This window comes from Canis aureus, chromosome 10 (genome assembly GCF_053574225.1).
Source record: "Canis aureus isolate CA01 chromosome 10, VMU_Caureus_v.1.0, whole genome shotgun sequence".
NCBI classification, from domain to species: Eukaryota; Metazoa; Chordata; class Mammalia; order Carnivora; family Canidae; genus Canis; species Canis aureus.
In genome coordinates, this window is record NC_135620.1 from 36,668,541 (window position 1) to 36,692,870 (window position 24,330).

A 24,330-nucleotide genomic window follows, 5' to 3' on the forward strand; every position below is an offset into this window, starting at 1 on the left:
TTTTAACTCTCAACCCTGAGATGGAGACCTGAGCTGAAATCAAGAGTCTGGACACTTAACCAATTGAGCCACTCAGGCACCCCAATAATAGGTTATTCTTAAACTGTTTTTTCCCTATTAATATAAACTAGTTATGTATCTGACACTATTACTTTCAAGCAAAAAAAAAAAATATTTACCAAGGGATGATATTTCTACTACCACTTCAGGATGCACGCACAAAAATGCCAAATGACCATATTAGCATTAAAAAGAATTTTCATTTCATTTTTTCTTAATTCCACACTATTCTTGTCTAGTCTCAACTATTTCCCCCAAAATCCAAAAAAGTTAAATGCATATTTCAATGATTTTATCTGTTCTAAAGTGATCAAGATAAATCAATGAATGACTTTACAGACACCAAAAAACAAAGTTATTGACTAAGTCTAAAATACTTCTTAAATAGCAACAAATAATAGAAGTACTCAGGATACATTAAAACTGATTATATAGACAGAATAAAATAAATTATAAGGAGATTTACCAACATTCAAAGCTAACTGCAATCCCATCTTCTGGTTAGCCAAAAAGCTACACATCTAATCTGTGGCACTGTTGTATCTGACATCAAATCCTTAGCAACAGTATTAGATATGGGCTCACTGGAATAATAATAATGTATCTTCCTAGCCAAGGATTGGTCAAATTGCTACACATGATTTATCTTCCTCTTCTGAATGTTGGTGGCATGTACCTTTTGTGATTCTCTCCCTGCCATCCCCCTCCTGTCACTCTTCCCATAGCCTTAAATGCAGTGAATATATTAGTTTTGGGCCTTCACAAAAAAATAGGTACAAAAGAATCAATTACAAATTATCTGAATCTACTTCATCTAAAAACAGTTTAAAAGATGATACTTTAGAACTAATGTGCTATGACACAAATGATTAGCTACAAAATCTCTATACTAACAGCTATAAATTATTTATTTCAAAAAGAAAACCACCTCAGATTTTCTCACCTAGAGAGACAGTGTTGCCTATGAGATTGACAGCAGGTACATATTTTTAAAAAATATTTAAGCCATTATAATGCCTTTACAAGGTCTATTTTGACAGTCTTTATATTAGATAAGCTACTACAAATGCATTGCCTCAGTAAAAAGTGAAAACAGCAAAGTATGAATTCACCAATCAGGATACTTGATGAGCTTTCTTTGAAGAAGAGATTTTTGTGATGCTTCAGCGTTTTTTAAATCTGTATTTTTTAAAAATTAACAATGCTATCATAATATTGTTAAAAAAAAAAAAAACCATTAGGGAAAAATACAAAAAGTGCAATAGTATCTTGGTAATATGGAAAGAACACTGATTTAGAGATGGATAGAAATGGCCCAAAATCATACCTCTGCCAAGTGATAACTCTTGGACTAGAGTATTTTTGGAACTCTCCGATTCTTAGTCACCTTCTCTGTACAATAGAACCATAATACTTATCCTCTCAGAGATACTTTAAATGACTTGACATTTTCTACTAATCAAATGCTTACAGATCCAAAATAACCAAACGTAAAATTTATGAAAAATATGACTAATGATATATTCATTATCCATGAATAATAAATTTCTAAAAGCATTCTAAGTAAAATGATACCTTCCTCCATATTTAATTATAAAGCTATAATTTTCTAATATTGCTTTTGGTAAGCTAGCATACAACAAAATGAAATACATTATTATAATTTAATAATATACCAAATGACTAGGCACTTGCTTTTAAATATTTAAAATAACTATGTGGGAAGTAGTCAAATATGGACCTTGGTCAAAGAAAATTCAGTTTCTTTAATATTCATTTATTTTATTCATTTAAAATGCCAAATCATTGCCAATCTACATGTCTTGAAATCTTTAAAATGACTTCATCCCAATTAACTACTTAAAGTAAGACATTAGTCTCAAGAGGGGTTTTAAAAAATAAAATTTAGCATTATATTGGCATGATAAATATAAATGATGCTCAAACTAATTTAACATCTAACATTTGAAAAACTTATCCAAATATCTCAAAGCTTATGATTTTTATTGATCTTGGATTCTGTGATTCTAACAAAAAATGCTTAAGTCATCCTTATCTATTTAGAAAGATACCTATCATTTAAGTTTCTGCAGTTTTTCCATTTACGTATTTTTGTTTTAATACTGAGAATTTTGGGATCCCTGGGTGGCGCAGCGGTTTGGCGCCTGCCTTTGGCCCAGGGCGCGATCCTGGAGACCCGGGATCGAATCCCACGTCGGGCTCTCGGTGCATGGAGCCTGCTTCTCCCTCTGCCTGTGTCTCCACCTCTCTCTCTCTCTCTCTGTGACTATCATAGATAAATAAAAATTTAAAAAAAAAAATACTGAGAATTTTGAGATTATTTTAGTGACTGTCTACAAAGAAGACAGTAATACTTATTTTAGAGTTGTAGGCTTTCATTAGTATAAAACTTAGAATATATATCAATAATTACAGCGTTAAAATATATCCTTATTTGAGGCATTGATTCCTGATGAATAAATTCCTTATCTCCTATACCTCCTTCCCTCATTAAAGGATATTTGAAATATTTCCTCAAAGCTTTACATAGTAAAAACATATAAATCCTTGAAAGTTCATGATAGGTGGATATTTTAAAAGTAAAGGAAGAGAAGAAATTTAAAAAGTATTAAGTTACTCTAAAAAAAAACACCTGGGCAACTGCAAAGCAGTTAAAACAACCCAGCACAGAAAGAATTTCCTGACAAGAGGAAGCTAAGAGAAGAGGAATGGAAGAATCAGGGTCTTAAGCCCTTCACTTCCCAGAATTTGCAAAACAGCTTGCTTTCTCTCTCAACTCTCTCTTCCTTGAGCTTAACCAAAATGTACCAGTTTTCTACTGAATACAGGTTGAGTGCCATTACAACAAAGTTTAAATGGTAATCCATTTCTTCTATTGTTTAATGAATAAACACTCTTACCTTAAAAACAAACAAATAAACAAAAGAAACAAAAACCTAGTGAAGAGCTGTTAACACTTTCTTTTCCCAACCAGAAAACTAGTACTTGGCTTTAAAACTTGGCTACAAAAAATACTATGCTGCCATCTACCAACTTGAAAGGGTATAAAAAAAGAACACAGACTAAGCTTTTACTTCCTTTGACTTACAGGAGAATACAGGGTCAAATCCATGGCATCCCATAATTGTGCTAATATCTCCACAAGAAAGATGCATAGTAATCATTAATACATTAATCTCCAAAGATAATTAGGGATATCTGGGGATCTTTATTCCATATCTCAAATATTTGAAAAGGTAACAATGTGAATTAACATGCTGACACTATCTGGCCAGCTTCCCACACAAAGTGAAGAGATGGATATAGTTTTGTTTGGTTGTTTTAGAGAAAAATAAAAAAGAAACAGGCAAAAACCTAGAAAAAAAATTGATGAGCAGAGCTGTTTGGAGAATATTCCACTACAAAATGTTACCTTTTTAAAATGTCAATGGTAATAATGGGGCCTTTTGTACTGAAATTCCTGGTTGTTTTTTTCTACCTTGTTACAAGAAAAAAAATAAAGTGTCATTAAAAGAATTATTATGGTAAAAATAAGGCTCTATTATTTCACCTTAGAAATATTTGCTATAAAAAAAAGAAATATTTGCTATACGGTATATTAGTATTTTAGAAAGTATTTGACCTTAAAATCAATTATTTCAATTATTGCCTCTAACCTTTTGTTGTTCTTTTGCCAACAATGACTTCCTTCATCTCATCTTGTTAATCTCTTACCTATATTAAAAGTCCATCCCAAGCCTCATTTCCTATAACAGTTCTTAAACCCTATAGCCAGAGCAGCACTGTTCTGCACAACTCCACAGGACACCTCTTACTTAGACTAGGACATGAGTGTTGTCTCTCGGAGATGCACAGTTAGGCAACACAGATTAGAATCACTTGGGAAGTGGGGCACCTGGGTGGCTCAGTCGGTTAGGCATCTGACTCTTGGTTTTGGCTCAGGTCCTGATTTCACAGCTCCTAAGACTTAGTGCCACATGCAGCCCTGCGTTCAGCAGGAGTCTGCTTGGACAGTCTCTCCCTCTGCTCCTTCCCAGCTTTTGTGCATGCACACACAAATGCACTCTCTCTCTCTTTCTCTAATAAATAAATAAATAAATATATATATAAATAAATAAATAAATCTTTAAAAAGGAAAACGAGTCACGTGGGAAGAAATTTTAAAATGAAATGCTACTGCCAACAACACCTGTGAGGGAAACCATTTTATGAGACTAATCTCAATAAGAACACTACTAAAAGCCACATAAAATCCAATTAATTAATAAACAGCTGACTGAAGACACTGGGAAGTAGCCAAAGTAGTCAAGGCTTAAAGGCCCAAGATCTGAGAGTCTAGAAATGCACTAAGGTGAGTCCTACTGCTTCTTACCTTAAGGTACTTGCCAATTCATAAGCAGTATGAAAGGTCAATCAGAAGCAGAGGCTCAGAGCTGTCTGTAATCTTACAGAGTTGGGGAAAGAACAAGGAAAAGGCATGATCCATAGTAAACACCAAAATTTTTCAGCTGAGAAAATGAAGGGTTACTTCATAAGAGAGAAGGAAAACTGAAAGTAGTCCTTCACAAAGACAAAACCGAGTAATCATAAATCTTTACAAAACTTCAATAAATGTAATAAATGTCATCTTCAAAAGAACTGCTATATTAAGACCAATGTTCTGTTACTCAGCCTTAGAAATATTCATCATACAAACCTTTGGTTGGATCAAGATGAGCCTTCTCTTTATTGCCAATCCAAAAAAAGGAGTAAATCATATAGAAGAAAAAAATCACATAGAAGAAAAAAAATCAACCAGCTCTTCTACAGTTTGTCAAATGCCTGGTATCCCACAAAACTTATCAGATCTGTCAGAAGAAAGGACCAAATATCTGGAAACTAAGGGAGACAGAAAAAAAATTCAACAGAAACAGACCCATAAGTAGATCTCAAAACTGAAATGTCAGACATAGACATTAAAATAACTTTAAAATGTTCAAAACTATAGATGACAAACTAGAATTTCACTAAAGAAATGATCTATGAAAAAGGTTTCAATGAAAATTTTGAAAGTGAAAAATATAACTGAATTAATAACTCAGTAGAAGGGTTTGACAGTAGATTAGACAGATCAGAAGAGCTGATCAAAATAAACCAGAATAAAGGTCAGTAGAACACGTGCTCTGAAGCAGAGAGGGAAAAAAAAAAAAAAAAAAACACAGAAAAGACTGTGAAAGGTGTGCAGTGCAGTGAGCTCTCATGTACATAAAATCAGAGTATCAGAAATGCAAAAGAAAAGTTGGGCAAAAGCAGTATTTGAATTAATGGTATAGTATAGGCAAAGAAATAAATGTTTGTAACTTAAGAATGTCATCAAGCCAGAGATTCAAGAAATTATATAAACTCTCTCAAACAGGAAAAATGCAAAGAAACAATGAAGCACATCACAGAACAACTGCTAAGTACAAAGACTGCCCCCTCATCACCCCATAAAGGTGTCCAGTCCAAAGTGGTGATATACAAAGCTCCTGAATTCAAGTCTTTTCACAGACACACTGAATCTACTGCTACACATGGAGAGATTCTCTTTGAAAGAAATCTAGAAACTAGATGAGCAATTCCTACTCAACAATATACATCACAACTGTAGAAAATCATCAAATCACAAAGAAAGAGAGCAAGCCTATTAATAATTACCTTAAATGTAAACTGGACTAAATTCTCCAATCAAAAGACAAGAATGGCTGAATGGATTAAAGAAAAAAATCCTCAATACAGTGCCTACAAGTGATTCACTTTGGCTTTAAGGAGACATAAACTGCAAATAAAGAGATGGAAAATGATATTTCATGTAAATGGTAACCAAAAGCAAGCAGATATACTTTTATGTCAGACAACATAGACTTTTTTAAATAAGATTTTTACGTATTTATTCATGAGAGACAGAAACATAGGCAGAGGGATAAGCAGGCTCCCTGTGGGAAGCCTGATGCGGGACTCAATCTCAGGGACCTGGGATCACAACCTGAGCCAAAGGCAGATGCTCAACCACTGAGCAACCCAGGTGCCTTATGGACAAAATAGATTTAAGTCAAAGACTGTAAATAAGAGACAAGGAAGACCGACATAATGATAAAGGGATTAATCCAACAAAAGGACATAATATTTGTAAATATTTATGCACACAATATAGAGCCACTTAAACACAACATAACACAAATATTAACAGACCTGAAGAGAGAAACAAAGAACAATACAATAATGGCAGGGGCTTCAATACTTGAGTTTCAACAATGGGTAGATCATCCAGAAGAAAATTAACAGGGAAACATTGGACTTAAACTGTACACATTAGATCATCCCATCCAACAGTAGCAGAATGTACACTCTTCTCAAGCATACACAGAACACTCTCTAGGACAGATCATATGTTTAGGCCACAAAACAAGTCTTAATAAATTTAAGATGACTGAAATCATATCAAGCATCTTTTCCAACCACAATGGTATGAGACTAGAAATCAGTTATAAGAAAAAAAAAAAAGGAAAATTCACAAATACGTGGAGCTGAAACAATCTCTACTGAACAACCAACTTCTTGTTCAGAGAAGAAGTCAAAACAAATAAAAAAATATCTTGAGGCAAATGGAAACTGGACACACTACAACTTAGGAGATGCAGCAAAAGTGGTTCTGAGAGAAGTTCATAGCAACAAATGCCTACTTTAGGAAAAAAGAAATGTCTCAAACCACTTATCTTTATACGGTAAGGAACTAGAAAAAAAAAAAAAACAACCAAGCCAAAAGTTAGTAGAAGGAAAGAAATAACAAAGATAAGAGAAAAAAATAAATGAAATAGAGACTAAAAAGACAATAGAAAATATCAAGGAAACTTAAAGGGGATTCTTTGAGAAGATAAACAAAACAGACAAAACTTTAGCTAGACTCACTAAAAAAATAGAGGACAAGGAAAATCAGAAACGAGAGAGGAGACATTACAACTGACACCACACAAACAAAAGGATCATATGACACTACTATAAAAAAATTGTATAGCAACGAATGGGACAACCTAGAAGAAAATGAATAAATTCCTAAAGACATACAACCTATCAGAACTGAATCATAAAGAAATAGAAAGTCTGAACAGACCAATTACTAGGAAGGAAATTGAATCAGTAATAAAAAACCACCCAACAAAGAAAGTCCAGAACAAGAGAGCTTTACTCGAAGAATTAATTCCAACCCTTATTTCAAAATCATTTTACAAGATCTCCATTAATCTGATACCAAAATCAGACATTAGAAGAAAGGAAAATCACAGGATAAAATCCCTGATGAACATAAATGCAAAAATCCTCCACAAAATATTTGCAAACTGAATTCAACAATACATTTAAAAAATCATACACCATGATGAAGTAGGATTTATTCCAGGGATATAAAATGATTTGACATCTGCAAAACAATCAACGTGATACACCACATTAGAATGGGGGGAGAGGAAAAAAAGGAATCATGATCATATCAATAAATGCAGAAAAAGCAATCTATAAAATTCAACATCCATTCACAATAAAAAAAAAGTCTTAAAATTAGGCATAGAAGGAACATATCTCAACAAAATAAATTCCATATATGACAAGCCCAGAGGAATCATACTCCGTGATAAAAAAGCAGAAAGCTTTTCCTGTAAGATCAGGAGTAAGACAAAGATGCCCACTTTCACCACTTTTATTCAACTTAGTACTGCTTGTCAGAGCAATAAGGCAAGAAAAAAAATAAAAGGCATCCAAAATAGAAAAAAAGTAAAACTATCTTCCTTTGCAGATAACATGATATATACAGAAAACCTAAAGACTCCACCAAAACCTGTTAGAACTAATGAGTGAATTTAGCAAAATTACAGGATACAAAATCAATATACAGATATCAGTAGTGTACCTATAACACTAATAAGAAACTATCAGAAAGGGAATTAAGAAAACAATCCCATTTATAATTGCATCAAAAAATACCTTAGAATAAATTTAACTATTGAAGGGAAAGATCTATACAGTGACAACTATGCCACTGATGAAAGAAATTGAAGAAAACACTATTAAATAGAAAGCTATTCGATGCTCATGGTTTGTAAGAATGAAACATGCTTAAAATGTCCATACTACCCAAGCAAGCTGCAGATTTCAATGCAATCCCTATCAAAATTCCAATGGCATTTTCCTCACAGAAACGGCACAATCCTAAAATTTTTATAGAGTAACAAAAAAAAAAAAACCCTGAATAATCAACCTTGAGAAAGACAAATAAAGCTGGAGGCATCAGAGTTTTTGCTTTCAAACTATATTAAAAACCTTTAATAATCAAAACAGTATGATAGTGATATAAAAACAGACACATACATCAATGGAACAAAATAGAGAGCCCAGAAATAAACCTATGCATATATGATCAATTAATTTTGACAAGGAATCAAGAAAAATGGAAAAAGGATAGTCTCCTCAGTAAATAGTGTTGGTAAAATGGGACAGCCATATGCAGAGAATGAAAACATACCTTTATCTAATACCATGCAAAAGCACTTTATATCCACTTTTTCTCCTACATTTTTAATCTTTTTTTTTTGTAGATTTTATTTATTTATTCATGAGAGACACAGAGAGAGAAAGGCAAAGACATAGGCAGAGGGAGAAGCAGGCTCCATGAAGGAAACCCAATGCAGGACTCAATCCTGGAACTCCAGGATCATGCCCTGAGCCAAAGGCAGATGCTCAACTGCTGAGTCACCCAGGTATCCCACATCTTTAATCTCTTAATAGTAAACGTTTGTTTACTATTCTGAGGGCATTTTGTCAACATTCAGTATGCATGTAAATATATACTTAATAAAATATATATTTATAAATACATATATTTCTGAGGATTCAAATACCATCACCTATAATCAGTTTTCCTGTTAAAAAAACAAAAACAAAAACAGGGACACCTGAGTAGCTCAGGGGTTGAGCATCTGCCTTTGGCTCAGTGCATGATCCCGGGGTCCAGGGTCGAGTCCCACATCGGGCTCCTCATGGAGAGCCTGCTTCTCCTTCTGCCTATGTCTCTGCCTCTCTCTGTGTGTCTCTCATGAATAAATAAAATATTTTTTTAAACCCAAAAAACAAAATAGAGTGATCCTTCCTGTAATTGGTAGAATTTTCCCAAAGTTTCTGTCTTTCATTTGGAGATGGAAATCAGTTTGTCTTGAGTACTGAAATTTCTTCAGTCTGTCACCAGTCTCCCAGCAATACCATCCAATAGTCTAAAATTTTCATAAAAATTAATAGGCCAGGGACTCCTGGGTGGCTCATTCAGTTGGGCATCCCACTCTTGGTTTTGGCTCAGGTCATAATGTCAGGCTCCACATTCATTCAGTGGGAAGTCTGCTTCTCTCCCTCCCCCACTACCCCTCCTCACCACTTGCACACGTGTGTGCGCGTTCTCTCTCTCTCAAATAAATGTTTAAAAAAACTCAAATGAATGTCTATTCTATATCCGATACTTTTACATGTGTTATCTCATTTAATCTCTTATTATTCACATTTTCCAAAAGAGAACACTGCAATCCAGAATGCTTAAACATGGTGTCAAAGATTATACGTATAATAACAAAAGCCAGGCTTTGATCCTAGGTGTGTCGGTTTACAAAGCCAAGATCATTCTACTACCACGGTTGGCAAACTCAATATAGAGAGTTAATATTTCAGGTTTTTTGGGCCATATGTACCTGTCACAATTACTCAACTCTGTTGTTGTAGCCTAAAAACAACTGCAGACAATATGGGAACAAATCAGAGTAGCTGCGTTTCAGCAAAACTTTATTAATAAAAACAGGTAGAAGGTCAAATTGCCAATCCCTCCACTATACTATAATGCATTTCCTCCTAGGGAACCTCTATTAAGTTTTCATTAACATGACCGAATTTTATCTCTCTCCCTCTCACCTTAAAAAATTATGACCTTAATCTTACTGGGTAACTATTATTTTAATGCTTTTCTTATTAGGCTCAATTACTTGAAACAGGTTACTCTTAGGATATGTTCAACCTTTTACATATTCTAACTATAATGCCAATTATATCAGAAATTAATCTATAAATGAGATGAAACATTTCTAAAACTACAATACTAGCATGCACTAAATTCTCAGTGTGAAAATGTCAAACATCCATATTTAAAGTTCTCCTTTTGAACTCTTTTCACTTATTAGTATCTAATATTAATTGCTCAATCTATATTTAATAAGCATAATCACCACAAGGCCCCACCTAATATACACAGCCAAACAACAATAGCAAATACTCTCTTTTAATTATACAAAATGGTCATATAGAAGGGCACATGGTGGTGCAGTTAGTTAAGCATCTGAGTCTTGGCTTCAGGTCAGTCAATTCAGATTGTTAAAATGATTTCAGGGTTCTGAGATCAAGCCCTGAATTCGGCTCTATGCTCAGCAAGGAGTCTGCTTGGGACTCTCACTCTCTCTCCTCCCTGTCCCTCCCCCTCACTCATTCTCCCTCTCTCTAAAATAAATCAATAAATCTTTTTTAAAAAGATCATATATATAGAAATGACCTAAAGACACAGAACTTAAAGACCTTATTCTTTAGAAAGACCCTTCTCTCACTTATTCCAAAATTTAGCTATGTGTACCACCACTGAAATTGTTATTTTTAAGATTTAAATGATATAACTAGGAAAGAAAAATTCCCCTTCTCCATGGAGGATTCTGGTCTTTTGTCCCTTTATCCCATCCTACCTTCCTTCCTCACATGCGCAAGTGCATCCTTGTGCATGCTTTCTTTCTGTTCTGCCTGTCTGCCTCCTTCTCTGTCTTACACACACATACACGCACAGGGTATCTCAAAAACACAATCCAAGTTATGCACAAAACTAGGCTGGAATATCAACTGCCAAAACACATAAAGTAAGATTCAACAACACAAGATCAGATTCAAATCCCAGCTCTACAACTAAAATCATATGAATAATTACTATCTAGCTTTGTGCCTTCATGATCTACCTATTTAACCTCTATAGTATGTTTGCTCATTTATAAAAATGGGAGGAAAGTGTACCCACCTCATGTGGTTGTTGTATGCATTAAAGTGAGAACTGAAACATGCCCACAAGCATGGTATTAACATTTACATAGTCAAGTACTTAACACATGTTGCTGCTATTACCACCACAATCACTCCTACCATCATCAATCTGGGGCAAGCCTTACTAAGGTCTATTGTTACCCTGTACAAAATGACAAAAGCACAGTTTCCAATGGTATATATAACAACAACTTTTTAAAGGAGCTTGCAAATTCTTTTCATTGTTAAAAGTCCGGGATGGGGGGGGGGGGCGGAATCCTTTTTCTTAAAAATGTTCCTTCGAGAACCTTTAAAAAAAATTAAAGCTTATTTTTCTTCCTGAAAGGAAACAAGAAGTTAACATTTTTCAGTTACTCTCTCATCATTGTAGGTATTTTTAAACCAAAACATATACACTGAAAGATCTAATATGTTGCTTTTTAAAGAAAGTCATTGAGCCCTAATAAATAATCAAAAATGGATTTGGTTAAAAGGGAATGTCAGATTAGGGCACTTTCTTAATCCCGATACATTTTAAAATTCACCAAGTTTGGAGTTTATTTTTGTTGTTTTTTTTGTTTTCAATCTTCTGCACTTAAAGGAACTGCATGTTAATAACTGTATACTACAGCCACTCTAAATTAGTGGATATAAATATTTCTTACCAAGTTACGCTTTTTTACTGGAAGAAAGTAATAATAGTGGCAGAAAGAAAACATCAGTGCATAAGAAGTAAGAAGTTCCGTGTAGAAACACAACTGCAGAAAAAGCCAATGATTATCTTCACCGACACAATTGTTAATCCTGAAGAAAAAAGGAAAACAGAAACAGTATTTTAAACTTTAGTAAGACATATCCTCAGGAGTGGTAAAACTGAAAACAAACGCGAACAACTTCACGTATGCTGAACTTCATGGAGATAGGCGAACACTCTTAAACCTATGAGCAAACAGTGCTTAGGAACAGACGTACTATAAATATGCCACCTCACATTTGGAAAGCACTTTCTACTTTGCAAAGAAGTCCATGGATATGATCTGCCTTCTACTCACAGCCACCCGGGGTGGCAGGAAGAGCAGATGGCAGTCTCCTTGTTTCATTGGTATGGAAACAGGAACAAAGCAGTGAAGACACTCGCCAGAGGAAGTGATAGTGGCCAAGAGAACAAGAACCTTCTATATATTGCTCTTCTATGACAGCATCCCAGCTGTGGAGAGCAATCAGAATGATTTGAGGTAGGAGGACAGAAACCTGTCACACTGACATTACTGTTAAGCACTCCCGATTTTTACTACTTTTAAAGTCTATCCTGAGGGGCACCTGGGTGGCTCAGTGGTTGAGCATCTGCCTTTGGCTCAGGTCATGATCCAGAATCCTGGGATCAAGTCCTATATGGGGCTCCCCACAGGGAGCCTGCTTCTCCCTCTGCCTATCTCTCTGTGTCTCTCTCTCTCTTCCTAAGTAAATAAAATCGTAAAAAAATAAATTCCATTCTTAGTTGCTCAAAATAAATACACATCCGCAAGTACTTATAAATCCTTAGAGCTACACTTCCACCTTGAAAATAGTGAATAGTAACTAAGAACAGTAATTAATGTCAAAATCCTAAACATTATTCTAAAAAAGGTTACACAATTGAGTTTTTCAGTGTGGTTACCACTTGCCTAATAATATATGTTTCACCTAGCCTTTTTTTAAAAAAAATCTATTATAAACAGATCACTCAGGTTTAGATAATTACTTGAGAATTAATCTGTTTAACTTCAAGGCACATTTTTTTTAAACATCAACTATATATTATACACTATACTATCCTATTGATGGACTTAGACAATTTTAAACTTTTTTATACAGTAACAAAGTGCTTTTATCTAAAATACTTTTATTTTTCCTAATCTTGGGAAATTACCTTCTATTTAAATAATCACCTTATGGTAAAAATCAAATTTTCACTAAAAGCTCGCAAATATTAACTTGTGCTATCAGAGTAAGTTAACAAAAATATGGGAAACTCTAAATTGATCAGCATCATCAGGCAAAACTAAACTCCAACCTTGAGTCAACTATAGATAAATGCAGTTATAAATTTAAGAAGCCCATTATGCAGTTAACTTTGTATATATGCATGTATGTGTGTACAAACATAAATATATATGTATTTAGATATATTTACAAAGTGCTACACTATACTAGTTTAAATATTTATACAGAGATCCCATGCTAGGAAAACAGAATTAAATACAATATCTTGTTCACAGATTTTTGTGACAGCTTTGAAATGAGATACAATGCAGAATTCTCACAGCATTTGTTTTTAAAATTCTATTTCTCAACTGAACTGTTTTTAAAAATATTACAAGAGAGCCCCCTATTGGCCAAAAATGTTGGCAGTTCAGCAGAATCAGCTAACTACCACTTATACACACTCAGCTTGCATGTAATCTTAATACTTGTGTCCAATACATAATATTGAAAAAAGTTTACAGGGGGAGAAATGAGGTTATCAGCATTTCTGAAATGTGTTATTCTTTAATTAAACAATTGTAAAGGGAAATACAAACAATGCAATGTATACGGTTTATTACAGTTAGAAATAATAACAGCTACTATTTAAATACTTTCTATGTGTAAGATGCTACACTAGATGCTTTACATACACTGCTTCATTTATACAACCATCTTAGTTCTTTTGTACATGTGGATGCATCTAAGTGTCAGTTTTCTGCTTGAATATCTCCTTATTAGAAAAGACAGGATCTATGTGCAAAAATGACTTTGGCAGCTGATAGAACCTGACAGAATAAAGGTATCCTTACTGAAGGAATTTTAAAAACTGCATGACTTTAATATAACTTTAATTTTAATCTGATAAGTACTGTGATTTATTTTTTACTATTTTTTTACTAAAATTAAATCATAAATTTCTTACCATGGACAGTGATGATCCATTCTCCTAACACAGTGGCCACAGCGGCTACAGTGATGGGAACGCTTTGGTCTCATCAAATTACATTTGTTACATAATTCCCAGAACTCCCTTTCTAGAGAAGGAAATTAAAATCCATTTAATAAAGGCAAATGACTAATGTTGAAACTTAGCAACAGCAGTTTAGATTTTATAGAAGTCATTGATATATATGTCCAAGAGACTTTTCTTCTTCTACATCTTCACCGTAAAAGAGTTTGCCATAAATATTGCTTTTATTTTTTTATTTAAATTCAATTTGCCAACATATAACACCCCGTACACATCTTATCATGTGCCCTCCTTAATGCCTGTCACCCAGTTACCCCATCCCCCACCCAAATATTGCTTTTCAATGCATGTCTTACTCTATACATTTCTAATTTTAAACACTGTAATAGTAAAACACTATTAATAGTCAAACTAAGGAACAGAAAATAATGTATTTGGGTTTGGGGTATATTGCTATAAGTAAAATTTAATGACAAAACCCTAAAGTATAACCAAATTATATTAAAACAATTTTATGTAAACAAATTCATTTCTAGAAATTTTATTAACTAAAGACTCTAAAGAAGAAATAATGCTGAATCCTAGTTTCATTAAGAAGTCAAAATCAATCCTATAAACTCATTAGAAAAGAGAGAGCATTCCCACCCCATAACCGTTTTATATTTTTAATAACAGTGAATTTATTTGGGAGTGTTTATGGGAAAGGGTTAGAAAAGGGTTTCGGAGGTATTAGAATGATTTCAGAAGAAGATTATGAGAGAATTATTATTTAATGAAAATAAGGGAGTTCTTTACAAAACTCTTACCACCGAGTAGCAATTTTCTCTACCTTGTAATTAAAGATCACACATTTAAGTTTTGTGCCAAAAACATTAAGTTTACAGAAAGCCATTTATTTTCATTATAATTTTTTCTAATCAGATCTTTAAGAACTATATGAAAGTCATCTACCAAGACAACTGCTTTATTATTCAGAATGTATCTCTTTAATATTTGTTGAAATGGAATTTTACTTTTACAAAATTCTTAAACCCTCCATCACTTATATTTAAACTACACTCTAATCTTGTTAAAAGCATGGGCATAGTAATAGTAATAGTAATAAAGCCTAGCTACCATATTGAGTAAATACTAGTATATGCAAACTATGAACCTAGCACACAATAGGTGGTCACTAAATGCTTGCTAAAGTATGAGAAGTTTGAATTTAAAAAATGACAGATTTTAAATATAAGTAAAAGAAGATAATGGTAGATAGTATTCCATTTTCTAAAAAGATACCCTATTTTAATTCCATTATTTTAGTTTAATGGCCAAGAGTAAAATCAATATACTGGAATTTTATATAGTGAAGTATTAGGAAAAAACTCTACTATAGAAGATGTCAATAATAATAATAATAATATCAAATTCATTGATCCAATAATACTGAATAAGTTGAGAAATTATCATTTGCATTTAAAATTTCATTTTAAATTATTGATATTCAATTTAGTTAACATATACTATATTATTAGTTTCAGAGGTAGGATTTAGTGATTAATGAGTTGCATATAACACCCAGTGCTCATTACATCAAGTGCCCTTCTTTATACCCATCACCCATTTCAACATATCCTCCCCACCCTCCTTCCCTCCAGCAACCTCAGTTTGTTTTCTAGAGTTAAGATCCTGCTTTATTTCTTATTCACAGTTCTTATTTTAATAAAAAACTTACATGAAAGAGCAACATTATTTAATTTAGACATCTAAACTAATATTGTTTAACTGTAAGTAAAATGAAAACTCATTTCATATGTAGCACAATACAATGTCACAAGCAAATTACTCTTTCCCCACTTAGCTAGAGATGCTCTCAACCATCCCAATGTTAAAACTTTGAATTATATATTGCAAGAAATATAGTCAGGAAGTAGACTCCCCCTGATAAGCCAATTTTCATTAAAAGACAATATAAAATCATTAGGTTTTAAACCAGTGCCTTAAAATATAAATATAGTGTATTCATTATTAGTCATTTCAGCATACGAGAGTCTAAAGAGTAAAAATCTTTATTTCATACTTAAAAATGTTATCTCCTCAGAAAACAAGCCAGCATTTGGCTATAGTGCAAGAAAGCCTAGAACTGTGTAGTCTATTCCACCGGGTGGGAAACTACAATCCACAGGCAAATAAATCCAGGCCACCACCTGTTTTCATGAGCTAAGAATAGTTTTTACAATTTTCAATGATTGACAATAAGAAGAATGTGTGATATGTAAAAGTCTTGAAATTCAAATTCCAGCCATACATAAAGTTTTATTTGAACACAGTTCAAATGAATACTCATTCATTTACATTTTATTTCTGGCTGCTTTGGGGCTACAATGGCAGAGCTGAGGGGCTGTGACAGAGATTGTATGGTCTATAAAGCTGAAAATATTTACTATCTGGACTCATACAGTAAAGAAGAGTTTGCCAATCTATGGTCTAGATCATAAATTTGTTTAAAAAAAGAGCTTGAGCCATTCTACTGGCTAAATTTAGGATACTATAAAGTATCTATAATGGCTTTGAAAACTCACATTTTCTCACACACGTACACACACACACACACACACCTATGTGTTTAGAGGAGAAAAAAAAATCACCATTTTAAATATCTAGAAATTTAAAGTAGCATCTATGTTTTTGCCTTGTATAGCAAGAAAAAAGATCCATCCATCTTAATCTACCCTACGTATCTATAAACCATTTCTTGCTCTTCTCCTTTTTCTTCTTTGGGGTTTATTCATTTCAAATGTGCCCTGGTAACTGACATATTCTGATGTCTGAAGACTTCTGTACTAGCCATCTAATATAAAATAAATGCCTATAGGGAAAAAATCAGAAGGCAGAATGCCATCTGTAACTGATGAAAATAAAGATTTTATTTATTTATTTATTTATTTATTTATTTTTAAAATAAAGATTTTAAATTTAAAAAAAGGCCTATGGGAGAGAGAAATCAATTGCTAATTTATGATAGCTATAGAAAAATTGACAACCGGCTTTTTTTAAAGGAAAGAAAAATTTTAAAGAAAAGAACAATTGAAAAGTGACTTTTTTAAAGAAAAGAAAAATCAAAACATAAAGCAAATTAAAGAAGACAAACTCCACAAATGACTCGGTAAACCTAAGTGACCTAAGTAAATAGTATCACAGTATCACATTGTGTAGCATGGATCCTCTTAAAGCTGTAAATGCATAAATAAATACAAAGCAAGATTTGGTTTTGTTTTACTTATCCCTCAGAAAGAAAGTAATCACATTCTATTTCAGACTTTTAAAAAACTTGCATATTAGGCCTTCTCAATTACTGTATTTAAAAAACACGAAATAATGTTTTAGGGAGGAAAATATAACTTGAAACTATGAAAATCAATACAACATTTGGCTCTTTACAGAGGTTTCCTGACAGAATCACTTGACAATGTAGAAAATAAATGGCAGTAAGTCTTTAACAGATCTCCTTTAAAAAGCAATATAAGTAATGGAGAGGAGGGGACTGGGTGGCTCAGTCAGTTAAGCATCTGACTTCAGCTCACATCATGATCCTGGAGTCCTGGGATCGAGTCCCACATTGGGCTCCCTGCTCAGGTGGGAGTCTGCTCCTCCCTCTCCCTTTGCCACTCCCGCTGCTTGTGCACTCACACAATCAGTCAAATAAATAAATAAAAATTAAAAATAAAAGAAATGGGGAGGGAAGCAAAACTACAAGTGAAAACATGACTTTGAGCATTAATAGCATATGTGTCCCTACATGTGTGCTATTTTGGGGTAAAATTTCAAGGGACATTATCACACAAATTTTAAAGGTGCTACATTTTTTAAAATTTGGAAAATTTTGTTCAGTAACAGATACGTAAAAGTCTTGAAATTCAAGATTTTTGAATTTTGCTCTACTCAAAATGCCTCTAATGATGACAAAAACAGTTAAGTCAAACATGTAAGTTAAGAACTTGATGATGAAAATGTTCTAAAATTGACTGTGGTGGTGCACCTGCCTGGCTGGCCCAGTCAATAGAGCACACGACTCTTGATCTCTGGGTTATGAATTCAAGCTCCACATTGGATATAGAGCTTCCTTTAAAATATAAATAAATAAAATTGATTGTGGTAATGGTTGCACAACTCTGTGGACATACTAAAAAAGCCACTAAAATGGGTGAATCATATGGCATGTGAATTATACTCAATAAAGCTGTTTTTTCTTTAAAGCTAAGAGACTGAATGAAATCATTTTATAACACTTGGAAATGACAAAGTAATATTTCTATATTTCAAGCATGCATGGGATGAATTTGAATCATATAAATACATGTTTAATGATTTCATTTGACTATTTTACCTACATGCCCAAAAGTTTATAAAAATCAAATTCTGGGGATCTTTGTGTGGGACAATGAAACATTCTCTTATATTCAAATGACCTCATATATTTGGTGAGTCATTCTATTTAAAAAAAAAAAAAAAAAGAAACAGAAAGTCATGTAAAATATTTCAGAGTTAATTCAATTAAAACATGGTTAAAACTGGGGCACCTGGGTGGGTCACTCAGTTAAGTGTCTGCCTTCCGCTCAGGTTGTGATCCCAGGGTGCTAGGATCAAGCCCCGTGTTGGGCTTCTTCCTTAATGGAGAGCCCACTTCTCCCTCTTCTCAGCCTCTCCCTGCACTCATGCTCTCTCTCCATCTTTCTTTCTCTCTCTTTTTCACTAGCACAATCTCAAATAAATAAAATCTTTCTTTTTAAATGGTTAAAATCAAAAGTATTAGGGCTTAAGTTTACTTTTCTAAAGAATTCAATTATATGAAAACTGCTCAACTTTAAAACAATGATGAATAAATATCAGTTTTTATAGCCCCAACTCAAGTCATGCGATTTTTTCACAGTCAAAATTTTGTATTTTTTACTATGTTAAAACCATATTTGCAAAATAATCAGGAAACCTACACCATGAAACACATGATAACTTCAGTTTTCCCCAGAATCAAAGCAAAGGTGAATAAAGGGCTAAAATTATTCATCTCTATATAGATCGTGGTAAAAAAAAAAAGGGGGGGGGGATGGAGACAAGTATTTGGGTGTCACAGCACTCTATGACAACCTGCTGTGTGACCTATACAGAACAATCTACACTGGGTTATTCAGTCTACCTACCTCATGCAATTACCATGAGGATCAAATGACAGGAGATAGTAAAATACTTTGGAAACATTAAAAAACAATAAATGAAAAAAAAATAAAAATAAAAATAAAAAAATAAAAAAATAAAAAAAAACAATAAATGAATTTTTTTTTTCATTTGGACAAAAGGTAAGTCTTCGGGACTCAGTGAAGAATAACAGGCCAAATGTCAACTGAGTTCAGAAAGAATGCAGACATCCAAACAGCAGCAACATGCCATGGAGTCCTCCCATCATTAGCTAAAGGTAACACAGCGCTTTCATGTCAATTCAATTAGTCCTGAGGACATAACTCATTTGGCATTCATTAAAACCAATGTTTTTTAAATGTTTAACTAGCTAATTTTTTTTTAAATCATAAAATTCCTCTTAAAAACTGCAGTTCTCTGTTTTTTCTTTAAAAATTGTGAGATCTAAGAACACTGGGCCTACATGACAATTTCACTGTAGCTGCTGTCTTTAGATGGGAGACTTTCAGTATGACATCGTTCTTCGTTGGCCTCTCTTACTGATTTGTAGCATCTGATACATGCAGGCATTTGAGTTTCTGACTGCTGCAAACTAAAGATTTTGTCAGAAATGGGTCCTGAGTTAGGAAAGGCTTGCTTCTCTAATTTCCTGGAAACACTGGGTTTCAGAGTCGAAGGAGGCAATATGTTTATTAACATGTTAGAGAGCCCTTGATTTAGGCTACTTGAAGAAAGAGATTTGGTACAAATTGCAGATTGCCACCCTCCCTACCCCAAAACGTGTGCATGTGCGCACACACGAAAACTGACAGTGATACTGCTTCTCTAAGTAAATAGAAGCAAAATATTTGACACAGTTCTCAGAAATTGCTAGTCATATAACCATCAGTGTCATATCATTCCCATTTAATCATTAAACTTGCAAGGCCAAGTATGTCCCTAAACAATGGCTCTCAGCAACTTAAGGGAGGCTCTTTAAGTGACTTGCCACTAATCTAATTTCAGAGGGAATTAATGGGTTCCCCAATTTTTTACACACTGGAATCACCTGAGATCTTTGAAGAGTGCTGATATCTGGCTCCAACCTCCATACGTTAGGATTTAATTAATACAGGATTGTGATCAGGACACTGACATTTTTAAAAGCTCCCTTGGTGTCGGCAAGGCTGGAAAGCACTGAAGTACTATAGGGAATATTCTGGTTCTCTAATATCCAACAAAGTCACAGAAATTCCTCATTAGAAGAAAGCACAAGGAGTTCTCAAAGCTTATATAGCAAATGATCAAAAAGTGCAACTGAGGAAAGAGAGTACCTGAGGTTTACTATACCTGGCATATAATAATAAACAAGCAATGCATTTTCAGTGTATTGAACCACATTTCTGTGGTTCAAATGGTTATTATGCAATAAGGGAGCCCCAAATTACCTTCAACAGACACTAGAATAAAAAGCCTTCTAATTTTTTCACTGAGTTGTTAAAACTTGGAAAAATGTAGGCAATTGTGTCATTATACTACAAATATTTACTCTAAGCAATATTCAATTTATAATATCACAAAGAGAGGGATACCATCAAAAAGAATCCTTTTAAATAAAAACATATCAGGTAATTATATATCATTTAACAAGCATTTACTTGTGACAGAGATAGGCACTAAGGATAGAGCACAAAACAAATGAAGAAAACAAAACAAAAACTCTACACCCTCACAGAGGCTATTATGTAGGTCTAGGGTGGGAGAAGAGAAAACCAAATAAACAGGTAAACTACAAGGAGGCAGGGATTGGGGGATACCAGGGTCAGCTGGGATTTGCAATTTTAAATAAAGAAGTCTAGAAAGGAAACATTTTTTGAGAAAAGACTTGAGAATGGTGTTAGAGTACTTTATAATGAATACATGCTAAAGACTATAAAATACATTCACAAAGGTAATAATGCCAGCAGAACAAAAGTGATCAATCTGAAGAGTGCCATACCTCCATGTGGAATCTTAGGGTTCTCAGGGAGTCTTCCTGGATCAGTAAATGAGGCCCTCACTAATGCAACCAGACAAAATATGGCAATGCCATAGAATACTTTGAAATAAATAAGAAAGTTAAGTAAATAAAATTAGTCATTTGTTCTTCAAAATATTTTATCAAAAAGTATATTGAAAGTTTAAAAGAATGTTTTAAATAATGCCATCAGGATTAATAATTTTCAAAAAATAAAATGGAAAAATTAAATGACTAAATAAAATAATTAAGTACTAATGCATTTCATTCATCAAATAATACAGCCAATAGACTGTCTCATACATATTAATGTTAAATATTATTTTGCATAACTGATAAATTTGCTATAAATCAGATTTTTTATTAACAGATTCCTTGCCAATAATGGCATAAATGAATAAGCACCCTTTTAATTACTAAAAGTACTATATTTGACAGAATCAAAGCAGCATTTTAAAACCCATCCTACAATTATACGTTTTCATCACCTCTAACAGGCTATCTTCAAAATTATTTTGAGTTAGTTACATCCAATTGCTCCTTTCAATGGATCTTAAGATATTGATGTAATGTGAAAATAAAGAATCTAGAAATTTTGAGTTTTTAAAAGAATAGTTAGAAAAATAACAGTAAGGGAAGAGGGAGGAAGGCAGTGCACCCGTAATAGGAAACTTAGTTTGAATGCTAACACCAGAATGGACTGCATGGTACTGGTCAGTTTTACCACTTGTATAACAGAGATTATATTTCCTATAGCACTTGTGAGGCCAAAATGACATAATGTACAAGGAAACTGTAAATGCCATGTACATGTAAAATATTTCATTTCAATCTTATTCTTTTAATCATAAGCAAGCCATCACCAAATGAACCATAGCAGAAAATAATTATCCAAGAGTTCAGTGTCACCATAATCCACATCATAATCCATAATTTTTGTATCATGAAATTCTCATTTCTCAGTAATGTGGACCATCTTCATCCTTAAAACTCCTTCCACATTTGAAATAAGTACATAATAGAAACACTTAAAATACACACAGACACACACAAAATAGCACTACTGTGTCAGTTTCATTTTAAACGAAACAACCTTTAAATCTTTTGCAGAGTTAGATATGGAGATCCCACACATATCCAACCCTGCAAAGTATATAAAAGCCAGTTTTTTTCAAAGCTTCCACAATTTAGTAAGTAACTTAATATTAACAGCACTAATAATATTAAAAGAAAGGTTATCACAGTGATACTATATGCCAAAAATATTCACAATGAGAAAACTAATTATATAAAGAAATAAAGATCAGAAACTTACTTATTATTAATATGCCTGGAATATGTCCTTCTTCATAGTGAGGAAAGAGGACAATTTTGGGAATTAAAACAATATTGTATAACCAGACAAAGACAATCAAACCCATGCAGCACCAACCATGTGGATCAACAACAAAGTGAATCCGGAGACCCATTTTTGCAGTCCCACAACTGCCTGCCAACCCACAAGGAATGACGATCCTAAGGAGAGGTAACAAAGGAAAAAATTAGTTATGTAGAAAAAAGTACTTGACTAAGACAAAACTATGTTACTGGCAACTATAAAATGACACCGAATTTTCTTTGTATGTTTTTGACAAAAGGAAACACATTGGAATACAAAAAGAAGTTTCAGGATAGTCAAATTTCATCATGAGCTTCAACTAATTTAATTCCAATCTTCACTATGAATTGCTATCATAGAGGATAAATTGGCAATACCTTCTGAAGCTAAACACAAGTCTGTCCTTAACCCAGCAATTCCACGTGTAAACCCAAGAGAAAGGAGACACATATTAAAAGATATGTGCGAAATTGTTTAGCAGTTTTAATCATTAGACTAACTGATGGTCATACAAGTCAAAATACTTGGTCATACAAGTCCCTCTTGTGGTGGGAGGGGTGTTACTAACTACAAAACGACATAAGGAAAACGTTGAGAGGCTAGAATTGTTCTGTATCTTGACCTGGGTATACACATATGTAAAAGTTCACTGTTCTATACACTTAAGATTTGTGCAATTTTAAACCACAATACAATGCCTTAAAAAGTCATTTTGAAAAGTTATGATAACCAGAAAGTAACCACAAAACTGCCAAAAAATATTTAAATTCACAGAACTAAGCCCTACTAATCTTATTACTATCAATTCAAGAAGACCCCTGTTTAAATGGGACTTTTTCATATGAGTGTTAACAAAATCAATCTCCCGAGTAATTCTATTTTCATGGTACCAAAAGAGTGATTTAAAATATATGCCTACCTTAGTAGATAGAAATTACTCTGTAAAGTCAAGGGGGCACTTTTCCCATTAAATACAATGGAATAATACAATAATAAAGTAGGACAATGTTTCTCAAATCTGTAGGCAAATCAGAATCAACTGAGGAGCTTTTTAAAAATACCTTATTCTTGGGTCCTATTCCAGATCTACTGAATTATAATTCTTTATGGAGTAAAGCTCAAAAACCAATAAAATGTTTTAAAATGTTCCCCACGTGTCTCTGATAGAGCTGACTGATATCTAAAGACCACCGATCCAAAAGCTTCCCTAAGACTTCAATGTTAGGGCAATGAGTTGACCTCAGTTCAACAAATTTATTCATGGAGCCACCACAACATACCAGTTATTATAGATACAATGAGGAATGAGATGTGGTCTTTTTTTAAAGTAACTAACAGTCTAGTGTGGAAGAGTCACAAACTGGGTTTAATAGAACATGTTAAGGTCCAGATATGTGGACAAGATGGCCCCAGAGGCATGGAGGATATGGACTAGCTAAATTTGGGCAGGACTCCCTATAGATGGTGAAATCTGAGTTCAGCTTTAAAAGAGTAAAAGTTACCCAAGCAAAGAAAAGTGGCAACAACACTGTAAACAGAAGAAACATCAGGAAGCATACAAGGGCAAAAATTGTAGGAGGTATTACAATTGCCATCATAAGTCATAAAGTGTACAGTGGAGCA

The 24,330-nt window shown here is 33.5% G+C and overlaps 1 protein-coding gene across 4 annotated transcripts in view; it reads right to left on the bottom strand.

The window, feature by feature from the left end:
• ZDHHC21 (zDHHC palmitoyltransferase 21) overlaps positions 1–24,330 on the bottom strand; it is a 67,174-nt gene that overhangs the window by 30,399 nt on the left and 12,445 nt on the right. For 3 of the 4 annotated variants that reach the window (XM_077912001.1, XM_077911998.1, XM_077911999.1), the window contains exons 3-6: positions 22,645–22,844; positions 21,312–21,410; positions 14,111–14,222; positions 11,847–11,985 (exon numbers count right to left, since the gene is read on the bottom strand). In XM_077912001.1, the coding sequence (XP_077768127.1) occupies positions 11,847–11,985; positions 14,111–14,222; positions 21,312–21,410; positions 22,645–22,798 (504 nt within the window). In that variant the 5' untranslated portion in view covers positions 22,799–22,844. The remainder of the gene's footprint in view (positions 1–11,846; positions 11,986–14,110; positions 14,223–21,311; positions 21,411–22,644; positions 22,845–24,330) is intronic. The other variant, XM_077912002.1, reaches the window with a different exon arrangement.